Below are 23388 nucleotides of genomic sequence, written 5' to 3' on the forward strand. Positions count from 1 at the left end.
TTTTTAAATAGAATTTTGAAATAGTATTTTTTTTCTTTCAGCTACCTTATAATCAAAGTTTGCAAATATTCAGAAGAGTATAAGAGATGTAGAACAGATTTCTGTAATTCACACATACATAGACAGTGATGGCGAGTGCGTATTCGTCTTATGTACACGTTTGTGTCGAGAGGAATAGGGAATTTTAGAAAAACTGGTTTAACAAAAGTTATACAATAGAAATAGCAAGAGGTAATTTTGGAGTTATGTTAGACTATGCTGCCTAATAATTTCCTGTGATTAAAAAAAGCGAGGCCTAGCTATTTAGAGAGAGAGAGAGAAAAAGAGAGGGATTGAGAAAGAAGAAGGAGGAGGAGGGGGAGGGGTGGGATGAAGGGGGAGGAGGAAGAGAGAAATGCAGAGACAGCTTTGAGAAAGGGATTTAGGAAGCTGATGAGGCTGGTCTCTCTTCCCTCCCTTACTCCTTTATTTTTGCCATCTCAGGTCTTCTGTGGAAAGCCACATAGCCTTTTGCCATCAGAGTGCCCTCCTGGCACTGCTGTGTATCAAAAGTAATTAAAAGGAGGCAAGAATAAGAGCCAAGAGATACCGGGTGCCCTCTACTCATGTTTTGTCAATATCAAGCATTCAGTAAGTATTTAGCCACTGACTAGCCTTTGAGATCGTATAAATCAGCAGCCTGATTTCCTAAAACACCTAGATACTAAGATAATTCATGTTTCCATGAATATTTAGATACTCTATCCAGTTCTTGCTCAAACATTGATTTAAAATTTTACCATATGGATATCAAAATTAGGTATATTTGCCTAATATTTTTCTTGAATAACTTGGAAATAAAGATAGCAGTTTTGCCATTTTGGGGAGTTATTTGATTTTGCTTTTCTTTGTATATTACAAAAATAGCATAAAATTGCTATTGGGCCGTGCCCTCTGACATGCATTTATTAAATATCTTCTCTTACGTCAGCTCTAAACTTACACAAACCTTGCACTTTTCATAAAGACCCTTTCCCCGGTAAATATAATACCCGTGATTTTAATAGTGACAGAAAGGGAAAGAAAAATCCATCAAGTTCACATCACCAATTTGTTATGAAATTAGCACAGAAAAGTCATATCCAGAATAAGCTGTATTTCCTTCAGCAGTTAGAAAGAATGAGTGTTTGCATCATCATTGCAACTCTCTAAGTATTTTCCAACCTTCTACCTTCTGCACAGAATTGAAAGCACTCATACATTTTTCATTGCTTTCTTCAAATTCATGACCTTGTCCAGACCTGCTTGGAGCAGGACATTTTAGCACTAGGACTGACTGCTTGACCCAAGCTTCCTCACCCATTTTGATTTCTCTGATATTATGGAAGCCTCACCCTTTCTTTAAAGACATGACTCTCTAAAAGGAAAAATATTCCCAACTAATTTGGTAAAGTAATAAGATATGTCCAGCTAATATTTAAAGATTAAGTTTCAGGAACAGGTTCTGTGGTCTAAATCCAAGTGACAAAGGTTCTATATCATGGGATGGAAAATAATAAAGAAGCCACTGATGTCTAGTACAGTCATGACCACACACATGTCACTTTGGATATTAAATCTTTGTCTACCAAATGTTCATTTTTAATAATTTTCTTTTTTTTATTAGAGGGTGAGCATAGTTCTGGAGGAAAAACTTTTTTCTAGTTGTGTGACACTGAGAAAGCCACTTAAAAACTTCGGGTGTGACTTCATTAGAAAATGTGTTGACCACCAATGTCATTTTCAATATTAATATTCTATGATTCCACCAAACCAGAGTCAACCTAATAAAAATTATATTCTATTATAACATAGGGTGAGGAAAACACTGGAAATACATAATAAATTCTCAGTAACCTTACATTTAATAAAGGGTGTTCCTTCTTTTACTTTATTTTAAAAATAGCAAGCCAATAAGTGAAGGCATAATTGACATTTTAAAGGTTAGCAGAATATGATCGCCAGAATTCTGTTTAATTACATAGTTACAGTTCATCATTCAATAACAAAAATTAAGGAAATCATATAATATTACAGTGCCAACAATATTAAACAACTCTTGAGTAAAAACCATCGAGTTAGATATTCAAAATCTCAGTCATGCAAAGTTGTGGTGTAAAGTAGTATTTCTGAACTGCTTTACCTTTTTTTAAGTGATGGGGGAAATTTAATCTTGCACAGTATAAATTTTCCTTCTGGTAGCAATATCATTTGTAAGTTTCTTAGAATTATGAGTAAGACATTAATAAGTCTTATCTATTAAGGATTGATATATAGAAACTATGAATTCAGAAGAAGGTAATTCTTGAACTATGCATTTCATGTATTTTACCAAGGGGAAAAATCACACAGACAGATTTTAAAATAATTTAATTTTCTAATTTTATTATTGCCACATTATAATAATATTTTCTGTTCTGCCAGAAATTCACATTTAGTTTCCAGGGACAGCTATTTCTTTGCATTCCCTTCCCAAAGGTGGCCCAACGGGTATTTAAGTCCAGACGTCCCCAAACTATTATTTATCTGGGATAGATTGTGATTAAAAATAAAGAATGTCAAATCACATATTTTCCAATAGAAGCAAATTTGCAATGGGTATTTTATTTCTTAACAGGGGCCTAGCATCCAAAGTTATTTTTATCAAAGTACTCATAAACAATAAATTTAATCAATGACAAATGACATTTGTTTACAATGTACAGTATAAGACTTCACAAAGTATATATAAATTAATTTAAAAGAATTTACAGAAAGCAGACATACAGCACATAATTTTAATATATTTTGAAGATTCATAGGGATAAGGATTTTATAAGATGGGATAATTCTGTGTGGACCTAGGAAAAAGTATTACAGTGGAATATATAGTGTAGGTAAATAGTCAAAAGTGTGTGTGTGTGTGTGTGTGTGTGTGTTAGGGCTTGTGTGGAGAGAGTAACTGGGGCCCCTGCAGACCCTAGGAGTTCTCCTGTCATCTGCAGTAAAGATGATTCTTGCTTTCATATTCATTTATTGTCAAGGGGTAGACTGATTTGTTGCTGTGATTTATACAGTGCTGGCTATAACTAAAATTATAGTGTCTTATACTGGGAAAGAATCTTCTACTTCAGGTCATCACAAAAATTTGCAACTCCATCTCCCCCCAACTCCACCCACTTATATATATATTTTCTTTTTGATAAGAAAAAGCATTGTTCTTTGAATTATGCAATATATATGTAAATCTCAATTTTATTAATCAAATTATTTCATATTGATCTATATCATATTAATTTCTGATTCATACTTAATATCAAGATACTTCTGTCATTTTCTTCTTCATTTTTCCCTGCCTTTCATCCTCAAAGAGTTAATGATATTGAAACACCATAAAAACCCTCTCATAATGTTTTCTTTGAGAGAAATCATGTGGTGACTTAAAAAAAAATTTTTTTTAAATCATCATCTCAATTTTCTTTTTCTCCTTAATTTGGGTTTTTAAATTTCTGATTCCTGAAAATAAGCAACTCTTATGAGGGTGTGGATCACTTGAGTGTTAAGATAACAATCAAACTCCAACATGAACACAACTACAGGGACGGTGTGGAGACCTTGCTCCATTTGACCCACGATTCTGTGTCTACAAAAAGGATTGATTTTATGTTCTCTTTAAGTCTAAAATTGTCCTAAAATCAGGGAGCAGACTGAGGAAGTTAACTGCATCAACTACTAAACTTACCAAAATAACTATAGAAAATTTTAATCCACTCATTCTTAAAACCAGAATATGGAATATGGACTAGGGTAGCAGACATAGAAGATGAGGTAAAATAAAAACTTACTAAGCTGAATTATTAGAAGGAAGTTGGTATATTTCAATTAAAAATGTATTTTTCCTCTCCTTTAAATCTTAACAAGATGTTAAAATCTTCAACTGGGAAAAATATACTAAAATCACAAGTAAAATGTGGTTTTCATATTATTTAGTAATTTTAACTTATTTATCTAAAGTTAATTTAAATAATTGTCTACTGAAGTGTGTAAGAAAAAAACTTGATGTGTAAGGTATTTTAGTGTAAAAAATGCCATTCCCCAAATTTCAATTGAAAATGAAAGCTTTTTGAGTTCACATGAAAAAAAATGTAGCTTGGATATTATTATCTAAGTTGTGACAAATGCCATAAATAATTAAACGAAAGTGCTACAGAATGATAAAGATCCTCAAAATAATAATCACAATTATAATATGATGAAGTAGCAGGAATACAAAACATAGACATCTACTTAATTTTTTTATAGTTGTTCAACTATCGCTTTAGGATAAATAAGTTTGAATTTCCAACAAAGAACTCGAAGACAGTGTAGGAGTAATACAACTTCTCCTAATCATTCATGACCTACAACCAGTCTAATGAATTGCCTCATCAAGCCTTTCTATTGATATAGTGGTGATGAATCCAGGAAGGGTGAGGAACATCTAAAAAATTGGAAGAAACCCTTAAATGTACAAGGGCCTATTTATTTAGAGGCCATGTGGTATTTCTCGGCTCCCACCATGCCTAACTGGGAGATGACATGGCGTCAAGGAAACATTCCTGGATTAGAAGCCTGGAATGAGGCGAAACGATTCCTGACCATTTCTTTGCCTTTGAATAAATTACAATACCCACGGGTTTTGGTTTTCTCCTGAGCAGAACATAAAGCGGAAATTTTCTTCTACATGATTGCTTTCAGAGCTAGCTAGCATTCCATCTATTTAGAAAATGTGTCCAACATCTCATGATACTTCCCCGAGAGTCTATGAACTATGCCATGCCTCACCTAGTTGTAATAATTGTAGAAATGATACAACAAAGATTCACATTCTCGAGTAAAAAAGAAAGCATTTGTGGCCGTTTCAGAGAAGAAAGTGGGTGAATCTTTCGAATACATTGATAGAGAATTCACATGTGAGGCTGTTGACCTCTTATTTAGTCCCCAGCCAGTGTCACAGCTAATACATCTTCGTGTTGAAACTCAGATGAGGTTGACCATACGAAACTGATGCTCGTGTCACTGAAGAGACATTTAACCATGGGTGTTTTGTGATGATATATTCTTTTGTGTGCAATAATTTTCACTAAACTGAAGGAAGCCTACTTGATACGTGTTGTCTTTCTGTGGTAACTTCAAAACCTGATACAACCGATGTCTTCTTCTTTCAATTGCATACTTAGTACGAGGTGAAACTAGTAAAGAAGGCCATGTCTGTGACATAGAACTGAGGTCAGATTATGAAGACAGCAGAGTCCCAGTGTAACACTGGACACTTCATTGGAGTTTTTGTAATTTTATCTAAACTGTTGCCCTACTGACTAGTCCCCCTCCTCTTACTCTACCCCCTCCATGGGAAATTGCACTCCATAGATTTCATAGGCTAGAAGTTCATTTGTGTGGTGTATCATCTACTATAATTATTAACACAGGTCTAGTGGCAAAGTTCTATCTATTTTGAGAAGGCCAAGTTTACGGGATTATAAAGTATAGTTAATGACTGATAAAGCAGTTTGAAATTGTAAGGTATTGACAGACATGATAGATTTGGAGAAAATGTATAATTTTCACTTTGAGCAGTTTTTAGTAGATTGTTTGCTATAAAACACAAAGTGTTAAAGGCCTAAGCTCAGCCCCACTAAATGTATACTGCCCATTTATTGTGCTGTATGTGTTGTAAAAATCATATCTGGACTACAATGTTTTTACAAGAATATAATTTTCTTAGCTTGTTTTCACGGTAGCATTAATGGTCAATTTTAGTAAGTGGCTCAAATAATCAAGGGAGTAGTGTAATCATGCTTTTTTACAGAGTTTTCTGAGATATTGGCCAAAGAATGAGGGGCAGACATCAATTTTTATGATGTTTTTAATATCTACTATAAAGATACCACATGCAATAAGTTGGATTTATAGAAACTACTAACAGTGTAAAGTTACTTATCAGTCCACTGCTTCTATACTGGACAGAAAGAATAAGTGGTTAACCATTTTATAGGTGATAAATTATTTTCAAACATAATTGCCCAATGAAGACAGAGGAAAATTGTACAAGATACCAGGACTAGTACTATAGTTACTACTTGTTGGAAAAGGTGAGGTTTACTTTTAATAAATACGTTTCACTTTATTTCACATGCTCTATCAAACCACATCTTCCTTAATATATAAGTAAATATATATTTCTTATTTCATTAAGTTCAAATTGTGGCAGTGGCCAAAACCTATTGATTCATAAATATTTATTGCATAAACAAATTAGTTCTGAGTGCCTATTATTTGTTTGATGACTAAGAGAAAGAAGTGTTTTCTTTTCCCTCCCACCAGAATAGTAAACCATTGGGTCAAAGTTATTTTGTACTTTTCTACATAATTATAATGTCACGTGTACAACAATTAATATTATCAGAACAAAAAATTGGGGACATAAAAAATAAATCCCTTCAGGTAATCTTTCCATGAAATGTGTACGTCTTCCAGGCTTTCTCTGCTCTCAGAAGATCCTTTATGACTTGGGTTCCTTGACCACTGCTTTCTTCCAACTCGATATGGAAACTGTGACCACCTTCGTCCACCGGTCTACATCTGGATGGAAAGCTGACTGAGTCAGTTTCAGAAGGAGCCGAAAGATGTCTTTGGTTCATAGCAGTCACTCCCTCACAATGAAAAAGTCACATGTATATTAAAGAAGAACACAATTACTGAAGGGAGAAAAATGCTTGCGAAGCGTAGAGGCATCTTTAGTCAAAAACCTACAAGCTCAAGTGAGTTGGATACACGCCTAGGACCACTCTACTTACTCCACTGGTGCTGGTTTTATGACCTTCCAGCAGACTGGTTCAGTAAGTTTTCATCTTTGGTTTTTGCAGAATATTTATCTGCTTGTCACTGATTACAGTGTGCATTGCCTTATGCCAAGTATATTAGGTTACTATAAATTCTCCTATCTGTTCATTTAGCAATTTTGACTTAGTTGCAATTTTAGGTATAGTTAGAGGAGTATGCTAGAATAAATCTCCAAAAATTTATCACGAAATCTTTTACAGCATTATTCTCATTGTGATGAGATTGGCTTAAGGACACGGGAAGGAAATTTCTCTCTCACTGACTCTTTTTTATGACATTATTTTCTGAATGAACCGGCCCAAGGTTATGCCTGATCTTTGGGACCCCCTCGGTTACACTCACTGGTAATGATCACAAGCAAACAGTGTTCTGGAAACTACTTCATGCAGGAATCATGTCTCCCACCAAACAGACACAAGAGCAGACTCGTCTAATTAGCAGAATCCCCCCGGACCCGCTGTCTGTGCTTCTGGCACAGTAATAAAGCTGAGACATATACCAGGACCCCTGAGGATCTGTCCCCCTAAGTTCCATGTAGAAACTTGTGGTCTGTAAGCAACAACTCGACCGAGTGAGCCGCGAGAGGCTTGCTTTGAGCGCGGCACCCCTGGGAGCTGTGCTCAGATGGTCTCAGCTGGGAGTTGCTCTGGTGTGTTTCACTCGCGGCATTTCAAAAGCAAATGCCATGTGCTAAAAGTAATTCAGAGGTGTTCAACCCTGAAAGCTGGGATTTCAGGGAAGGCTGTATCATCGTCAGGAACCAGTCATCCGCTCTTATGCTGTGTCAGCAAAATTCACAGTGCTGAGCATTTGAGTAATTTTCTTTTTATCCCTGAAAGCTTAGAATAATTATTTTTCACAGCCACATTAACTCTTATGATTAGCATCTTGGGGGCATTTTCAGACTTATCTGAGAGATGTGGAAAATCTAGGCAGTTGCTATAAGTGCAAATTTATCACGGAGGGACTGAATACTGCTTTTACCACGAATAACTCTCCACAATGAATTGTGACTGCATTCAAGCTATGGACATGGACGAAAGAAAAGTCTTATCACAGATCAGCAAAAAAGGTACCCTTTCAACAGACTAACTTTGAAAGCTTAAAAAAATTTTGATATTGAAAAAAATATCAGGTTTTCATCTTACATGACCTGGGCTCGCTGTTCTTTAAATCCACCTTTGGAGTATTTATGAGTTGACCATCTTAGGCACGTGGCATCAGATAATTCGGGCAGAATGATTTTTATTTTTACTTGAGTAAACTCCAAAACTAAGGGCAAAAATACCTATGTTGACCCAAATTAGCCAAACTTCCCCAGTTCACGTGGAAATCACCACTTCCCTTTAAATCTAGTAGGTTTGTCATTAGTCTCAGGAATGAAAAAAACTTTTTTTTCTGGATCCATTTTCTCTTATAATCCCAGCCAACCCATATCCAGTAAAAGGAAAGTAAAGCCCAGCCAATTCTGGTTACACAGTAAATTACAAGCCTCTGATGGCTCTCTGAGAACAGCATCTGTCACACATAAAATGATACCTACAATCCTGTCCCTATTGTTGTCTGATTTCATTTAAAGTGTACTTTTATCTCTTTCTTAAACAGATTGTCATTTAGAGTCCTTCTTTTCCTCGAGGGTAAATGAAAGCCAGTCGAGGATCACACCCAATCTTCCCCACGTAGCTCAGAGGGGGCCAAAGGGAGAAACATCGTCACCAACAAGGGATTACTGAACAGAAAGACAGTGCAGTGACGTGACGTGCAGCCAGACTGGTTCCTTCGCTTCCAAAGTGGTCCCGCTTTTCACATCGTCACCTCTGTTTGTCACAGGAGCAGACGTGACTACATGAATACTTTGCTAATAAGAAGCCTTTTTTTTTTTTTTACAGCACTATTTTAAACATAGCTATTCAACATAACGATCTTAATTTTAATGCACCAAATAACAGTTTTCAACAATTTAAGTGAGCATATCCTGTCACTCTCAGCACACATTGATATATACTTGTTAGATATAGATGGATACAGCAATATCCATATCTATATTTGTCTACAGACACACACACACACACAACACACACACACACACAGAGCACACACACAGAATAGAGCTACAAGGCCCTGCTTAAGAGTGTGTTCTAAATTTCGTGGGCGTGTTCCCTTGTCACTGGGCTTATTTATACGGAAAGTAGTGATGCCATTTGTAGAGCTTATTGGATTTGTCCCTGTCGAAACCCTCCAAGCCACAGAGCTTGTGGTGGGTCACCTTTCTAAGGACAGACCTCTCCTCAGGTGGGAGGACTGAGCTAGGAGGACAGGGGCAATGCCTTCACCCAGGTACGGTCCAGCGTGGGCGACTTCTCACCCTGCCCAGGCTTCTGCTACTGTCAGACTCAAAGGATTTTATTTAAATGACTGTTCAGACGATTTGGATTCTATTTTTGTAAAACGTAGACTCCCCCGCAAGAAACTCAATAAATAAAGAACTTAGCCACGGAATCAAGGAAGCAGAACTCCAGTTTTTAACCTTCCACTGGGAGCGGGGATAGACCCGACCCATTTCAATGTTCCCTGCAATTGGTCCTCCGCGAGGTAGAGGGCGCGATGGCCCCCAGGCAGGTCCGGGCAGACTGTCTCTCTGGTCTCAGCATCTCTCTGGGTGTCATTGGATGAGGCTGGAGCTGTAGCTGAAGCCGTAGCTGCTGGACCGGGACAAGGACGGCTGCGTCTCTTCGCTCTGCTCCGAGGCGTAGCTGGGAAACGTCTGTGCACGTGACATCTTCGAGGCCCCGAACCCGTGACCTGGAGAGAGAAAAAGGAAGGAGAGCTGTACCAAGAAACTGACTCCGAAAAGCGCGAGGTGAGTAGGTAAACATGGAGAAACGGCGCCTGGTTCCTTGGTGAGTTAAAAATGTTGTATGCAGGGCTCAATAGTTTCCTTAGTGTGTCTTCTCAAAAATTCTGGATGCCAGAGAGCTAGGGATCTCAGACTTGTACTCTCCTTCAACCTTTGGAACAAAAGCACAAAAAGCTTTTACAAAAAAAAAAAAAAAAAAAAAAAAAGCTGTTTTTGATGGAGAACCTGTAAGTGCTTTCTTTTCTTTGATACTCACTTTTCAGCGTACAGAAGCAAATGACATACTTCTTAAAAACCTTTTAAGCAGGCAGACTACACTTTATCCTAACCCGTCACCATCAATTATCAGGAAAAAGCTTTCACAGTGATTGCGTTCCAGGCCCTGGCTTCTCCTGGCGGGTTTGTGAGTAACCGGGCCCACTTCATGACATGGTTAACCCAAACGATAAACCTTCATGGTTACTAAAATGGCCTCACAGTTAAGTCTTATAGGAAATTTATTTCTATGATTTTATAGTTCAGATGCACCCCTGCGACGAGAAATTTGTTTAATGCAAAATCTAGAAATGATTACTGGAAAACTAGCAGAATGCTAACAACGTAGGGAGAGAAGATGCGTTCTAGGGCTTCAGGTGAACTTCCCAGGGGTCTCCCCATCCTTCTTAATCAGTCAGTAATTGTTCTTCACACGTGAGAATGATGATTACCTAATGGATGAGCTCAGTGGGGAGAGAAGAAAAAATACAGTGTGCTCTGCCCCCTCAGAGCTTCTGTTTCACTCAAAGCAAGAGATGTATTGAGTTTGGTTTATATTTTTTCTCGTCTCTATGGCGAGGAATCCAGGGAAGATGATCTGTTAACACAGAAACATCAAACATGTCATCAGTCTCCTCAGGTGGGGCTGGCCTTCGCAAGGTCATGCACTGAAAGCCAGTTTCATCGTCAGGTGTGTTTGGTGACTCGGAATCTATCCGTGTCGAGTCTGAAGCTTGGGATCCAGGGAGGAAATGCAAATGCATTGGGCAATAACAAGGTAATTAAAGTGGTAGAACCTCTTAATGTTAAAAAGTCGTGAGAGCAAAATCTTGCTTTCGAGATAAAAATCATTTTAGTTTCATTGTTGGCCTGGTTCTCTCATGAAGACTCAGCAGCAGGTCAGGGAGGAGAGGCCTGGGCATTTCCTACTGAGGCCGTCCGGTCTGCTCCTGTGCTTCTGCCACCCAGCCTCCTGCTTCTGAGTTTCCAGACCTTTCTGCTCCCTTCCCTCCCTCTCCCAGGGTCCTGAAACCCCATGTCCTCTCTGTGCTCCTTCAGGCCTGAGGCGGGCAGGGCTGCCTTGCTGTTGCCGTCTCTCACGTCTCCTTACTGGTTCAGTAATTGGACCGACAGCTGATTCGAGGGTCCAATTAAATTCCATCATCAAATTCTCATAAATTCTCAGCTAAGTGTGTCTTCTCTTTGCTGTAGGACCCTGAGGAGGCAATGAGGAAGATGAAGCTGGGGGTAGGCAGGAGGGTTTGGCCGTTAGAGGCGAGATCAGCTGGGGCACTTAGGAGTCAGAGCTCCGGGCACACGCGCTGCCCCTGCGGCTAACTCGTTGTAACTGATCTTGAGAGACTTACTTGGTCTCTGGGTTTCGCAGTTTCCTTATCTGCACATTCTGGATGACAATAATGGTATAATATGGTGCTTTTGAGTATTAAATCAATGTGTATCAATTAAATTCATACATGTTAAATGCATCCCCACAGCAAGAGACAGATGCCATGAGGGACTCTATCCAGCATGGTCATCCATAGGGGGCAGTCCATGAAGGCTTCCCTAAGGAGGTGGCCTTTTGACATGATGCTTATACGACAAGGTTGTGATACACTAATCTGATATGGGGAACATAACTTAAAATTTTAACAGTTTGCCTCCTTTTCTCACCATTGACTTGCTGGATGATAGTTCAGTTCCCGTAAGAGGAGAGACTGGTGTTCATGAGCACAAACCAGTTGGAAATCCTAATATTAAGACCATGTTCCTGGCCTTGGTTTTATCCTGTTATTTTAAAAAATGTTAGAAATATCTGAAAGAGAGCAACGCGAGAGCACACCTTTAATTCACATTACTTGTGGTCTAAAGGCTAAGGTTTAAGTCGTGAATATAGAAGAGTCTTTGCCTATGCACACAGAATCTGGAATCTTGGGGGTAAAACTTCAATCATGCAACTAAAATTTGCCAAGCATCTACTAACATAGTTCAGGACTCCACAGGGAAGACAAAGTTATGGAAACCATGGTTCCTGAGTTTCCAGAGTTCACAAGCTGCTTTGGAAATGATCATCAGACAAGGATAGATAACAGTAAACATCAAATGAAGGGTCCGCACAGCCAGTGCTGTATGGGATCAGAGCAGGACGCCAGCGGAGCTTAGAAGAGCTGGTTACGGAACTGCACACTTCAGTTCAACCATCACCGGTGACCTCTGCTCCGCAGAGTGTGTAGACGCCACCACCACGGACTCTGAAACTGCTGAGTCCAAAATCCAGCTCTGCCATCCCTTTTTGAGCCTCATTTTTTTGCATGGAAAGAACATACTTTCCTAAGGTATTTTGAGGGTTCAACAAAACAACATACAGGAAGACACCTGGGATGGTAGGTACCTAATAAATGTTAGTTTTTTCCCCTTCTTTCTATGCTGAATGTGTCCACACTCTTGTCCGTTTTCTTGTTCAATGTCTACTTTGTCTACCCTCGCAGTGCGCTGTTCTCACTGTGACAGGTTTGGAATATTATTTTCCTTCAAGGTCATCTTGAAGATTTCTTTGTTTCCTCTACAAACAATTTCTAGTCTAATTGGAGATGAAATGATGTTTTTTCTTACCTCAGCCATTTCTTTATGGACAGTTCACAAATGATGCTGTTTCTGCTTATCACAAAAATAACATACCTCAATCAGAGCTGAACATATGAAGGCTTAATAAGTTCTGTTTGATTTTGGCAACAATGAGTATGAGAACAAAAGAGAGAAGTAATTAATCATTTTCTCAGCATTTATTTGAATTGTGCCCTTAGGCACTGTTGATGAGAACAAAACAAAACAAATCAACTTTGTGGCTTAAATTAAAAACTTGCTGGACTAGACCTGTTCATTCCAATCAACAGAGACCCTATTTAAATCCTTCCTAAACTTTCCCCTCCGGACCATCCCCCGAAAGACAGACTCTGGGCATCTGGGGGATGCTGCAATTTAAAAGTAACAAATTTGTTCATAGCTATCAGTCTATCTTAAAAGTCCTTTTGAATTTTCATTTCTACTCCATTGTATATTCATGTTTGTTTTAATAGAAAATAATATTTTCTACCCATGTATTCAGGTAACATTGACAATCTGGGAGAGAAACATCGTATTTACCTGGTGGTTTGAAGTATACTCTGAAATGACACTTCATACCATCCCCTACCCCCTTCCCTCCATGGCAAGTATATGAGCCCCAGATGGAGAAACATGGGTCCACTCCAAAAGGAAGGACATATATTGGATACAGAGGCATTTAAGACATTTGTTTATTCTAACAAAATTACATGACTTCTCCTGGAAACTGAAGAGTACCACGTGACAAGAAAGGTGCAGTGACTCTAGCCATAGAAGGAAAACTTCCTGCCGCATCGTGAAAGGTTCAAACCAGGAATAAACTAGATGGAACACAATGCAGTAGAAAATAACTACCAAATCTGAATGCAGGACCAGAGATTCACATCACACCTAGGAGAGAAAGTGAAGAATGACAGGCTCTTGTAAATATCTTCTCTTTCCTGAGGGATTAAGTAGTACTTTGCTGCCTGCTACAGAGTTACCACTGCTCATTCCCTTTCTGCTAGCTTCTAGTTTTCCATACTTACTAATACCGATTTTATTCTTTACATACAATATAAAGGAAATTGTTTTGGAAGGAAGTCAGAAGATTCCCAAAGCATAAAACTTGTGGTTATTAATTGGTAAGAGGCGATGCCCCAGTAATGCTACGTGCTGATGTGAATTTGTGTGTTTTATTAGTTTGTTAGAATCTGGGGGAGAGGAAAGAGGGTTGTCCCTTTAAATAATAAAACAAACGAAACAAAGCAGGAAAAAACCCCAAATAAAACAGTTGCCTCCTGAAGAAGGGAGCAGCCTGGAATAAAGGCATCGGCGACAAGCAGGACTAGGGGGACACCGGGGAGATGCTGATTTCCGTGGCTAGAAACCCCTTGTTAGGAGAGGGCAGATGGCAGATCAGGCCCGGGTGCTGGAGGAGGGAATGGAAGAATAAGCTGGGGTGCAAAGCACAGGGCTTAAGGGCTCTCACTGCAGTGAATCTGGGGCCAGCAGGTTTTTATGGGATGTTTAAAACTTGTATGTTTACCTTGCAGGCAGGTAAAAGGTGAAACCAGACAGGAGGTAGAAGCAACAAGGGCCATCTCCAGTCTCTTAGTAAAAACCTACCATGTATCAGTCATGCTTAGAAGTGCCCAGGACCTGTAGTCAGTGGCTCTTCTATAAGCTGTATTTGAATTGTCCTCAGTTTGTTCTAATTACAGTTCAAAGCGGACTGTGTTTTGGTCAATGTTTCTGCTCTCCTAGGGGGGTGCTCCAGAAATGCCTGTGGGGATTCCAGGGTCCCAGGAGCTCCATGACCCTGGAATAGATTTGCTGGGGGGAACTGAGGCTCGGTTCAGCGCATCTGAGCCACTGGGGAATGAAGATCATGGGTTTCAACGCAGACAGAAAGTGATTTGGAAACGAAAAGCCATGATGGAATAACTGCTGTTCATTGAGCACATATTTCTATGCTAACTACCTTAGAAATATTATTTTTAAAAATCCTCATATCAATATTCTGTAAGACTGGGTAGCTTAAACAACAGATATGTATTTTCTCATAGTCCCGGAGGCCAGTCTGAGGTCAAGGTGCTGGCAGGGTTGGCTCCTGGTGAGAACTCTCTCCTGGGCTGGCAGGGGGTCCTCACTGGTGCTTTTCTCTGTGTGCACTTTCCTGGGGTCTCTTCCTCTTATAAGGACACTAATCCTGTTAGATTTGGGTCCAACCCATATGATATTATTTAACCTTAATTGCCTCCTTCAAGGCCCTATTTCCAATACAGTCATATTTGGAGTCAGGGCTCCAGCCTATGAACTTTGGGGGACACAGTTCAGTCCATAGTCCATTCATTTTATAATAAATAAAATTAATCAGGAGACATTAATCTGAGAAAATGTAGGTGACACTTTTTCTTTTGTTAGGGATTATTATTTTCTTGACCTTTTCTCTGGGAGGTATTTGTACTTGCTAGTGAAATTATGTAATTTGGCTTAAGATTACATAAAATGATTAAACATGACATGTAATTTTTCATCCTTCAAATTGTCAAAAAAAGAAAAATTTTAATGGTTGTTTTATGCCACTGTTTCTGATATAAACTGTCAATTTGCATTGCACTAGTTTACATTCCCACTTGGAGGGTATAAGAGTACTTTTTATCTTAACATTAGATGATATGGATATTAATTAGATTAAAAATTTTGCCAGGTTGAAGGATGAAAAATTGCATCTTATTGTTTAATTTCCTTTTGCTACATAAAGTATTTAAATTTTGTAGTCAAGTGTTGGTGGTTTCTGGTTTTGTGTCTTGAAATAAGTCTTTCTTCATCACAAGATTATTAAAATATTTTCTTATAAGTTCTTTTTATATTTTCATAAATTTCTTTTGCTATCTTCAGCTTTTTAATTTATTGGGAATCTCTCTTGGTTCATGCCCTAAGTTAAGGATCCTGTATTGTGTGATGGTTAATTGTGCTGGCTCTGAAGGAAGACGACTTGGGTTTGAGTTCCCACTCTATCCCTTTACTGTTCTGTCCTTCAAGTACCTCAAGTGTAAAATGGCAATTATAATAGTTTCTACCAATAGGATCATGTGTTAAAAGAGTTATTTCATAATAGCACAGTCTAATGGTGTATTACATTAGTGTTTATATAATATTAACACTAAGAGCGGGGGTACTATATCGTGGTATATGCACACGAGCGTGCAAGCACCACACACACACAGCCCACCAGTTCATTTAATCTTCACAGCCTGCTACTGAAGTAGAAACAAAGCGTTTGCAATAGTGCCTGGCATTGATCCTTTGTTATGAGGTTCATAATGATGTGTCATGGTGTGAGTATTTTTCCAAATACTTTATGAGATTTTTTTTTCAATCAAGGAGCCAAGGTGTCTCATTTCTGGGAAATACTTCTGGATTATTATTATAATTTTTGTGAATTATTTCCCTTCCACCATTTTTCTCTGCTCTCTTTCTCCCACTTCTGTTCTCTTTCTCTAACCATCTATTATTTATATGTTCCAGTGCTGTTCTGATCTTATAATTTTCCAATCTTTTTTATTTTCACTCTCTTTTTTTTGCTGCTTTATTTTGTGGGAGATTTGAGGTTTGCTTAACCTTCTCTTCCAAGCTTACTAAATTATAAAAAAGATTTTACTGCTCTAATTTAAATTTGCAAAAGCTTTCTTTTCCCTTTTCCTTTCCCTCTCTTGTTCTTTCTTTAATATACATTCATACATATATTGTTATTAATAATGGCACTTTCACCCCTAAAACTATGGACCTTTTTTGCTTGTTTCATAAGTGGACATCTAAATATCCTTTACTCATATCTTTAAAAATTAGAAATTTTTGAATGGGAAAATGCATATTATTTAATTCTATGTAGTACCCAGCCTCCAGTTATAAAGAGACTGGTGGGTTAGCAAGTGCATTCTAATACTGAAAAATATCCAACACAATATAGTTTATAATACTTTAATTTGTTTTAAAGATGGTTTAATTTGATTCATACAGAATTACATTTTTAATACCCATTTCATAAATTCTGTGGACTAAAAATAGTCTTCTATCTATTATTCTGGTTGATGTAGCATTCATTTTTTCCTGTTGCTTGCATTTCATTTCTCATGTATTTTAATTACCTACTGGGATATTAATCTTCTACAACTGTGATATTAATTTTCTATGACTGTGATCTCTTCACAAGACTTAGCTGAACTCTTCACTGTTAGCAGAATGCATATGAATAGTTGTGGAAGGTATAAGCAATCTGTGGCAGCTACTAAAATGGTAAATATTAACATGGGGTAATCTAAGTTGAAACTGAGTAGAGAATACATGAAATAAAAATTCATCAATGTTGCTCAACAAGAGGAATGGGAAAGTACTATAAAAATTCAGTTTTTTGAGGAATGGGAAAATATCATAAAATAAAAATTCAGTTTTTTATTTAGTTTTTGAGCTATACATTTTTCATTGCTATTTTCAAGGGTTTAGGTATAAAATTTTGAATATAATGTTAATAAAAATAAGTTATATATTGATACATCTTTGTTTCCATTTATGAATATATTATTTATAGAAAGTTTTAGCAATCAAGGAACTATTCAGGATCATGAAGTAGGGTGTGCCCAGTTCAGGTTGAGATCTCCAGAACTATAATCTGAGATATTTTAACAAGTTTACTGGAAAGTCACATTAATCTCCTGCAAATCAATAACAAGAATACTTTCCAGCTGATCGTCCTCAAGATGATATCTTAAGGAGAAAATGGAAAATTTTATTTGATATAATTCTTTTCCAAATATTTTAAACGAATGCATAGAAACACTTTTCCAAGAGCATGGGACTTCCCTCCATAATGTATAGTTAGAGATTTGAGTTATGACAGAAATGTTATAGAAAAAATATTGAATGTCACATAAGTTTACATAGGAAGTTTTCAAAAGAGACTAAATATGAGGAAGATTAACAAAATTATTGAAAATTTACTGTCAGGTTTTCATAGAATGTAGCACAGTTTTATTCTGCAGTAGATACAAGGTTAAGCTTGCATTTAGTCTGAGGACCTCTGAAATGAGTTTGAGGATAAGTGTCCAAAAATCTGCTTAACACTCAACACATCTGATTTCATCTCATTCTCTGTAGAACTTTGCCTAGAATTTTTCCTTCTAGGAATGACTAGGTTGATTTTTCAGAGATCTGGGAAACATTCTGATAATCACAAACAAAATTTTGTCTTCTTAGATTTGTAAATATTTTTTTGTCAGCATAAGACCACAGTGCCCAAATGGTCATGGCTTTCAGACTCTGTATCTCACCATTAGGAATTAGGCCCTCATGATGCTAATAATGAAAGAAAATTCCAGATGGTGAGTTGCAGCAGATGAGATATGGATGTGGGGCGAGGACACACCCTGGAGAGTCTGTTATATCTTATGAAGCCAATTGGATATTTTTTTAATAGATGATAGAAAACTTTTGAATGATTTAAAGATGAGTGATTGGATCGGATTTGCGGTTCAAAAGCTCGCTCATTCAATGAGATGACAGAGGAGCTGTAATCAATCTTTTCCCACCATCACACATCTGATAGATTAAATTTAGCCCCAGATAGAACAATTTCTCACAGAAGGTAGTGCAAAGATAAAAAGAAGCCTCTGGTTTTATGTGCATTTCCTAGGGTTTACTTATAATTCTTCCTGATTTTCTCCAACTCATCAGCATTCTTCCAGGTCCAGTGGGAGCGCTGGAAACTGCTCGTACCGACCTAGAGAAGAATGAGGCCAGAATGGTTGGGTGTGGTGAGGAGTTGAGGACATTCATTCTCATTGAGAAAGACCTACAAATATTTCTTACTATAGTTAAATTAATATTCTGCATTCTCATTATACACTCAGTAAACTGCAGTAATTTCAGAACCTGGAAATCTGAAGCCTAGATAGTTTCTGGTTAGTAGCACTTCCTGGAAAGTCGATATTTCAGTGTCTGTATTGATATTGAAAATATCCAGATAAATAGAGAATAGGAGATCTGAGATTCATGAAAATGGAGTCAAGGAGTACAGGACAAAGGACGTGTTCTGTGGACATTTCTGTTTTATGAGAAACCGCTGCAAAAACCCAAATTACTTTTCTAGGCAGGTTGAGAAATCCTTATCAGGCATTTTATCACCATTGTACCCAGAGACAGCAGTGAAAATCATCTTAACCCCTGGTTAGCTTTTAATTTTTAATTAGTTATCTTTATTTTATTTTTACTCTGTGAGAGGTTGAAATATATTTTCATCAGTTATTGTTTAATATTAAGTACTAATGTCAAAAGGCTAGAAAATGTTTGTAGAATTATTACCATTTTACAATGTCACATTACCTGTAATGGTTTCACTGAAAACAGGCCAGGACAGGGAAGGGTTGAGAGCACAGGCTCTAAGGCCGGTCCTGGCCTCACCAGGTGACCTCGGGTCGGATACAATCATACATCAAGTATCCGAGTGCTTGACTCATGATATTAGTGGTCATTAATACTGAGCACTAACAGTGTACCAGGAAGTGTCAGATGTTTCACTTATGTTGATTTACTTAATCCACCTGGCAGCGCTGTAGGGTCAGTCCTCTTACTCTCTCTCCCGGGTGCACAGACATCAGTGCTGGAATCCAGGCGGCTGGCTTGAAACTCTTCACTCACCCCAGAAGGTTAAGGCTACCCCACAGTTAGCACAACAGAGAAATGGCATGATCTGGCAAACCAAAACATATTTTAGAGGCAAGGGAGCAAGCAGGCCTCATAACTTTTTTTTCTTTTAATTCCCTCAGTTATATTGATTTTCAGAAGAGCACAGGATAATCTGAATTACTTTATTTCATGTTACTTGACTGTGAGAATATGGATATTGACTGTTTTTTCCAAGAGTCTGTATTTCTTTATATGTTTTACATTGATTTTATAATTGTGAAAGTCAGAAATGTTAGTTTCTATCGTTTATTTTTTAAAATATTTAACAATCACTTAATAGAATAAAATGCTAAATCTTAGAAAGTTGTGATCAGTAATCCATCTGGATTGTTCTTGGATTATGTCCATGACAGTGAGTTGGCCAGTGTTACTAAATTCACTCAGTTTCACTACTGCTGTAGAGCGTAATATTTTTATGGAAACCATTTATGTTTACATAATTAATAACATTGACTTAAATTGGTAAATCATATAAAAATTAAAATTTCCTAATTAAGTCAAAGACAGAAAAGCTTTATGTTTCCTTGAGTCTTTATGCCTCTACATAAGTCTCTAATTCTATCAAATTTTAAAAATTTCTAGTACTGGGAAATTTGGCCAGCTCTTTGAGGAAACATATTAGTTTATATTCTTTCCTACACTATATATAAAAATAAATTACAAAGACCTTGAAAAGCAAGTGAAATAATAAGCATTAAAAATCACTAGAAAGAAATCTAGGAAAGTAGTTCGAATTGGGAGATTTTTCTAAGTATGAAAGCAGCTGAAGTTAAAATAAAGGGTCATTTGTCATTTTTTGACAACAAGTCAAAAAGAATCAAATTCTGAGTTTTAACTCCTCTAAAGCTGGACGGCATTCAGTCCTGTGGAGCCTCAATTTTAATGTGACTCTGTCAGGAAAATGTTTATTAGCTACCATTTACATGTTAGAGAACATTTCAGCCTGGATTGATTCACTGAGGGGTCATGACAGTGGTGGTAAGTGGGCTTGAAGTGGTCAGAAAACTATTTTTGTTAAAAATTTTAAAGGAAATTATATTTTTACTTAAGACAAGTCTGCCCAATGTGAGTACATTTTCTATGTGCTTTGGTTGGATATATCATATATATATATACATATGGATACACACATACATATATACACACACATACATATGTATATATGCACATACGTATACATATATTTCAGGCTGGTAGTACTGTCATCTAATGATTGCAACTTTTGATCTTCAGTCATATGTATTTTACTTAAAACATTTTTTTGGTAGACAAGTCATTCCAAACATAAATCCAATGAAATGATAATGAAAGAATCTCTCAGTGAAGATGAGTGCAACAACGAAGACAAAGAACAGGCATCTCTCAGGAGCTGGAAATACAGAATTCTAGAGAAAGGACCAGGAGGGCGCTGAGAAAGGAGAGCATTTTTGCTTGACCTGAGAATTTGGTACCAGTGTTATATGAATTCGGCCATAGCAAATAGGCCCTCCTGTTCCTTTCAATCAGGAGATTAGAAATGTAATTCTCAGAAAGAAAATTAGAGAAGTTTAGTTGCGTAAGAAATGTATTCCTCTCAGTTGTGAAAGAAGTGCCTGGTAGACCAGAGATGGGACCTTGAGAACTGCTGATTCTGCCAGACTCACAGACTTTACTAGCCTTAAGCCTTGAGCAGAGTTATAATACAGATAATTTAAATGGTTTCAGCAGGTTTAGAAACAAGACTGAGACGGCAAAATACTACACCTTCTAGAAACTTTGAAGCGAAATTGTATGGGGAACACAGGAAAGTTAATATAATTCAGGGTGTGATAGACTTGAGTTATAGAGTCCTGACTGTAGCTGAAGCCTGAGGTTCCTCTTTATCTGTGAAATGAGAACAGTCCTAGGAACTCCCCCTGAGCAGTGGAGATGAAGTGGGACAGTGTAACTAAACCGATGCAGGGAGTAGATCCCAATATGTTGTAGTAATGCCTTCGTTTTGCTTCCCTTTTATTTGAAATGGGTTTCTGGATATTGTTGAATTTACTAAATAACTAGGCTCTGATAAATTGAAGAGAGAATTTATTTCTAAAAATGGAGGAGGGAAAGGTGAGTTGTTTTGGGGTTCCCATTTGGGAAAGCCCAGCAGCTGGAGATCTGATCACTGCAATGTTCTCTGTCACCTACAGACAAAGAATGAGAGGCTTTTAAAATGGGGAAAAGCTTTGTGCCTCTTCAACTTGGCATTCATCAATTAAACAGGGGAGCATGGCCAGAAAACAAAAACTTGTTCATTACTGACAGGTGGTATTTCAACACTGAACCCACCATTCTTCCCGGCCCGATTTCCTGTCCTCCGGTACTTACTATTTCAGTGAATGGCACCCATCAACCCAGCCCAGGTCGGAGAACTGGGAGCCATCCTGGTCTCCATGCTTTGCTGTCATCTCCCCTCCTGCCATCAGCCACTAAGTCCTGCAGGTTCTACCTCTTCAAAACCTTTTTTTTTTTTTTTAATTGGAAATTAAAAAAACATAAGTGTGTATGTCCTTATGTTCAACGTAAGTGTATTTATTGGAAATACATTTCTTTTTTTTTTTTTAATTTATTTATTTTTGGCTGCATTGGGTCTTCGTTGCTGTGCGTGGGCTTTCTTTTTAGTTGCGGTGAGCAGAGGCTACTCTTCATTGCCGTGCGCGGGCCTCTCATTGCGGTGGCCTCTCTCATCTTGGAGCACCGGCTCTAGAGCGCAGCCTCAGTAGTTGTGGCGCACGGGCCTAGCTGCTCTGCAGCATGTGGGATCCTCCTGAACCAGGGCTCGGACCCGTGTCCCCTGCATTAGCAGGCAGATTCCTAACCACTGCGCCACCAGGGAAGCCCCCAAAACCTCTTGAATCCACTTATTTTCTTTATGCTCCCTACCTCTGCCCTAAATTTCTCATCAGGCTTATTAAGGCCATAGCCAGCCAACTGGTCTTCCTGACCAGTGGTGTCCGCCCCGCTCCACACCTGTTCAGGGTAAATGCAAACTCTCCCGCATGGTACTTAAGTACTTAAGGTTCTCAATGGTGGTGACAAGGGTATGATTTGGGTATTCTTTACTCGACCCTCATGTACAAAATCCGTCAGTTCCACTCCTCTCCAGTAAAAATCCATGTAAAAACATTGCTTTGCTTACAAGTTTCAAGACAAATCCTCCAGGGCTTCCTTTTAACCACATTGTTACCCTTAAACTCTTTCCTATATGTATGTGTATAAATACATTCGAACTGCCCCTAAGGACTCTGATTTGAACTGTGCTCACTTCTCCAGCTTCAGGTTTTTCCAATCTCCACCTCCACGTCTGCTTTCACGGCCTCTTTCTAAAGGACACATGGTTCCCAGCTAAAGAGGCTCCCTGACCCGTGGCATGGGCTTCTTTCTCTGCTTGGAATGTCCACCCTCACACTCCTTTGTGCTCAGCTCTTTCAGGCTAATTCCTGTTTTTCTTGAAGAATTCATCTTGGAAGCCTGACACAGTCCTCTGCACCATCTCACCCAGCCTGAGTCTGCTGCGCTTTTTTTTCATTTTTATTTATTTTTGGCTGCGTTGGGTCTTTGTTGCTGCGCGCGGGCTTTCTCTAGTTGCGGTGAGCGGGGGCTACTCTTCGTTGCAGTGCGCGGGCTTCTCATTGCGGTGGCTTCTCTTGTTGTGGAGCCCAGGCTCTACGTGCACGGGTTTCAGTAGTTGTAGCACCTGGGCTCATTAGTTGTGGCTCGTGGGCTCTGGAGCGCAGGCTCAGTAGTTGTGGCGCACGGGCTTAGTTGCTCCGCGGCATGTGGGATCTTCCTGGACCAGGGCTTGAACCCGTGTTGCCTGCAATGACAGGCAGATTCTCAACCACTGCGCCACCAGGGAAGCCCTCTGCTGCACTTTCTTAGCACCTCCTGTATACCTCTTGCTCATCTCTTAACGCTTCACCTTGGTGTCTCTTCTGTGAGCTTTCACCCTGAACTTGAGGAAAGGAAGCTTATTTACCTTTGTCTTTGGAGCCTTGTAAAATGCCAGGCTCACAGCAGGCACTCAATAAATATTAATGAATAAAACT

The 23388-nt window shown here is 38.3% G+C and overlaps 1 protein-coding gene across 3 annotated transcripts in view; it reads right to left on the minus strand.

The window, feature by feature from the left end:
- Positions 1-2375: 2375 nt before the first annotated feature.
- DOK6 (docking protein 6) overlaps positions 2376-23388 on the minus strand; it is a 396998-nt gene continuing 375985 nt past the window's right edge. Inside the window, exon 8 of one of the 3 annotated variants that reach the window (XM_082355309.1) lies at positions 2376-9681. In XM_082355309.1, the coding sequence (XP_082211435.1) occupies positions 9542-9681 (140 nt within the window). In that variant the 3' untranslated portion in view covers positions 2376-9541. The other 2 variants (XM_082355307.1, XM_082355311.1) reach the window with 2 other exon arrangements.

Source organism: Balaenoptera borealis (assembly GCF_965194805.1).
Source record: "Balaenoptera borealis genome assembly, chromosome: 14".
NCBI lineage: Eukaryota > Metazoa > Chordata > Mammalia > Artiodactyla > Balaenopteridae > Balaenoptera > Balaenoptera borealis.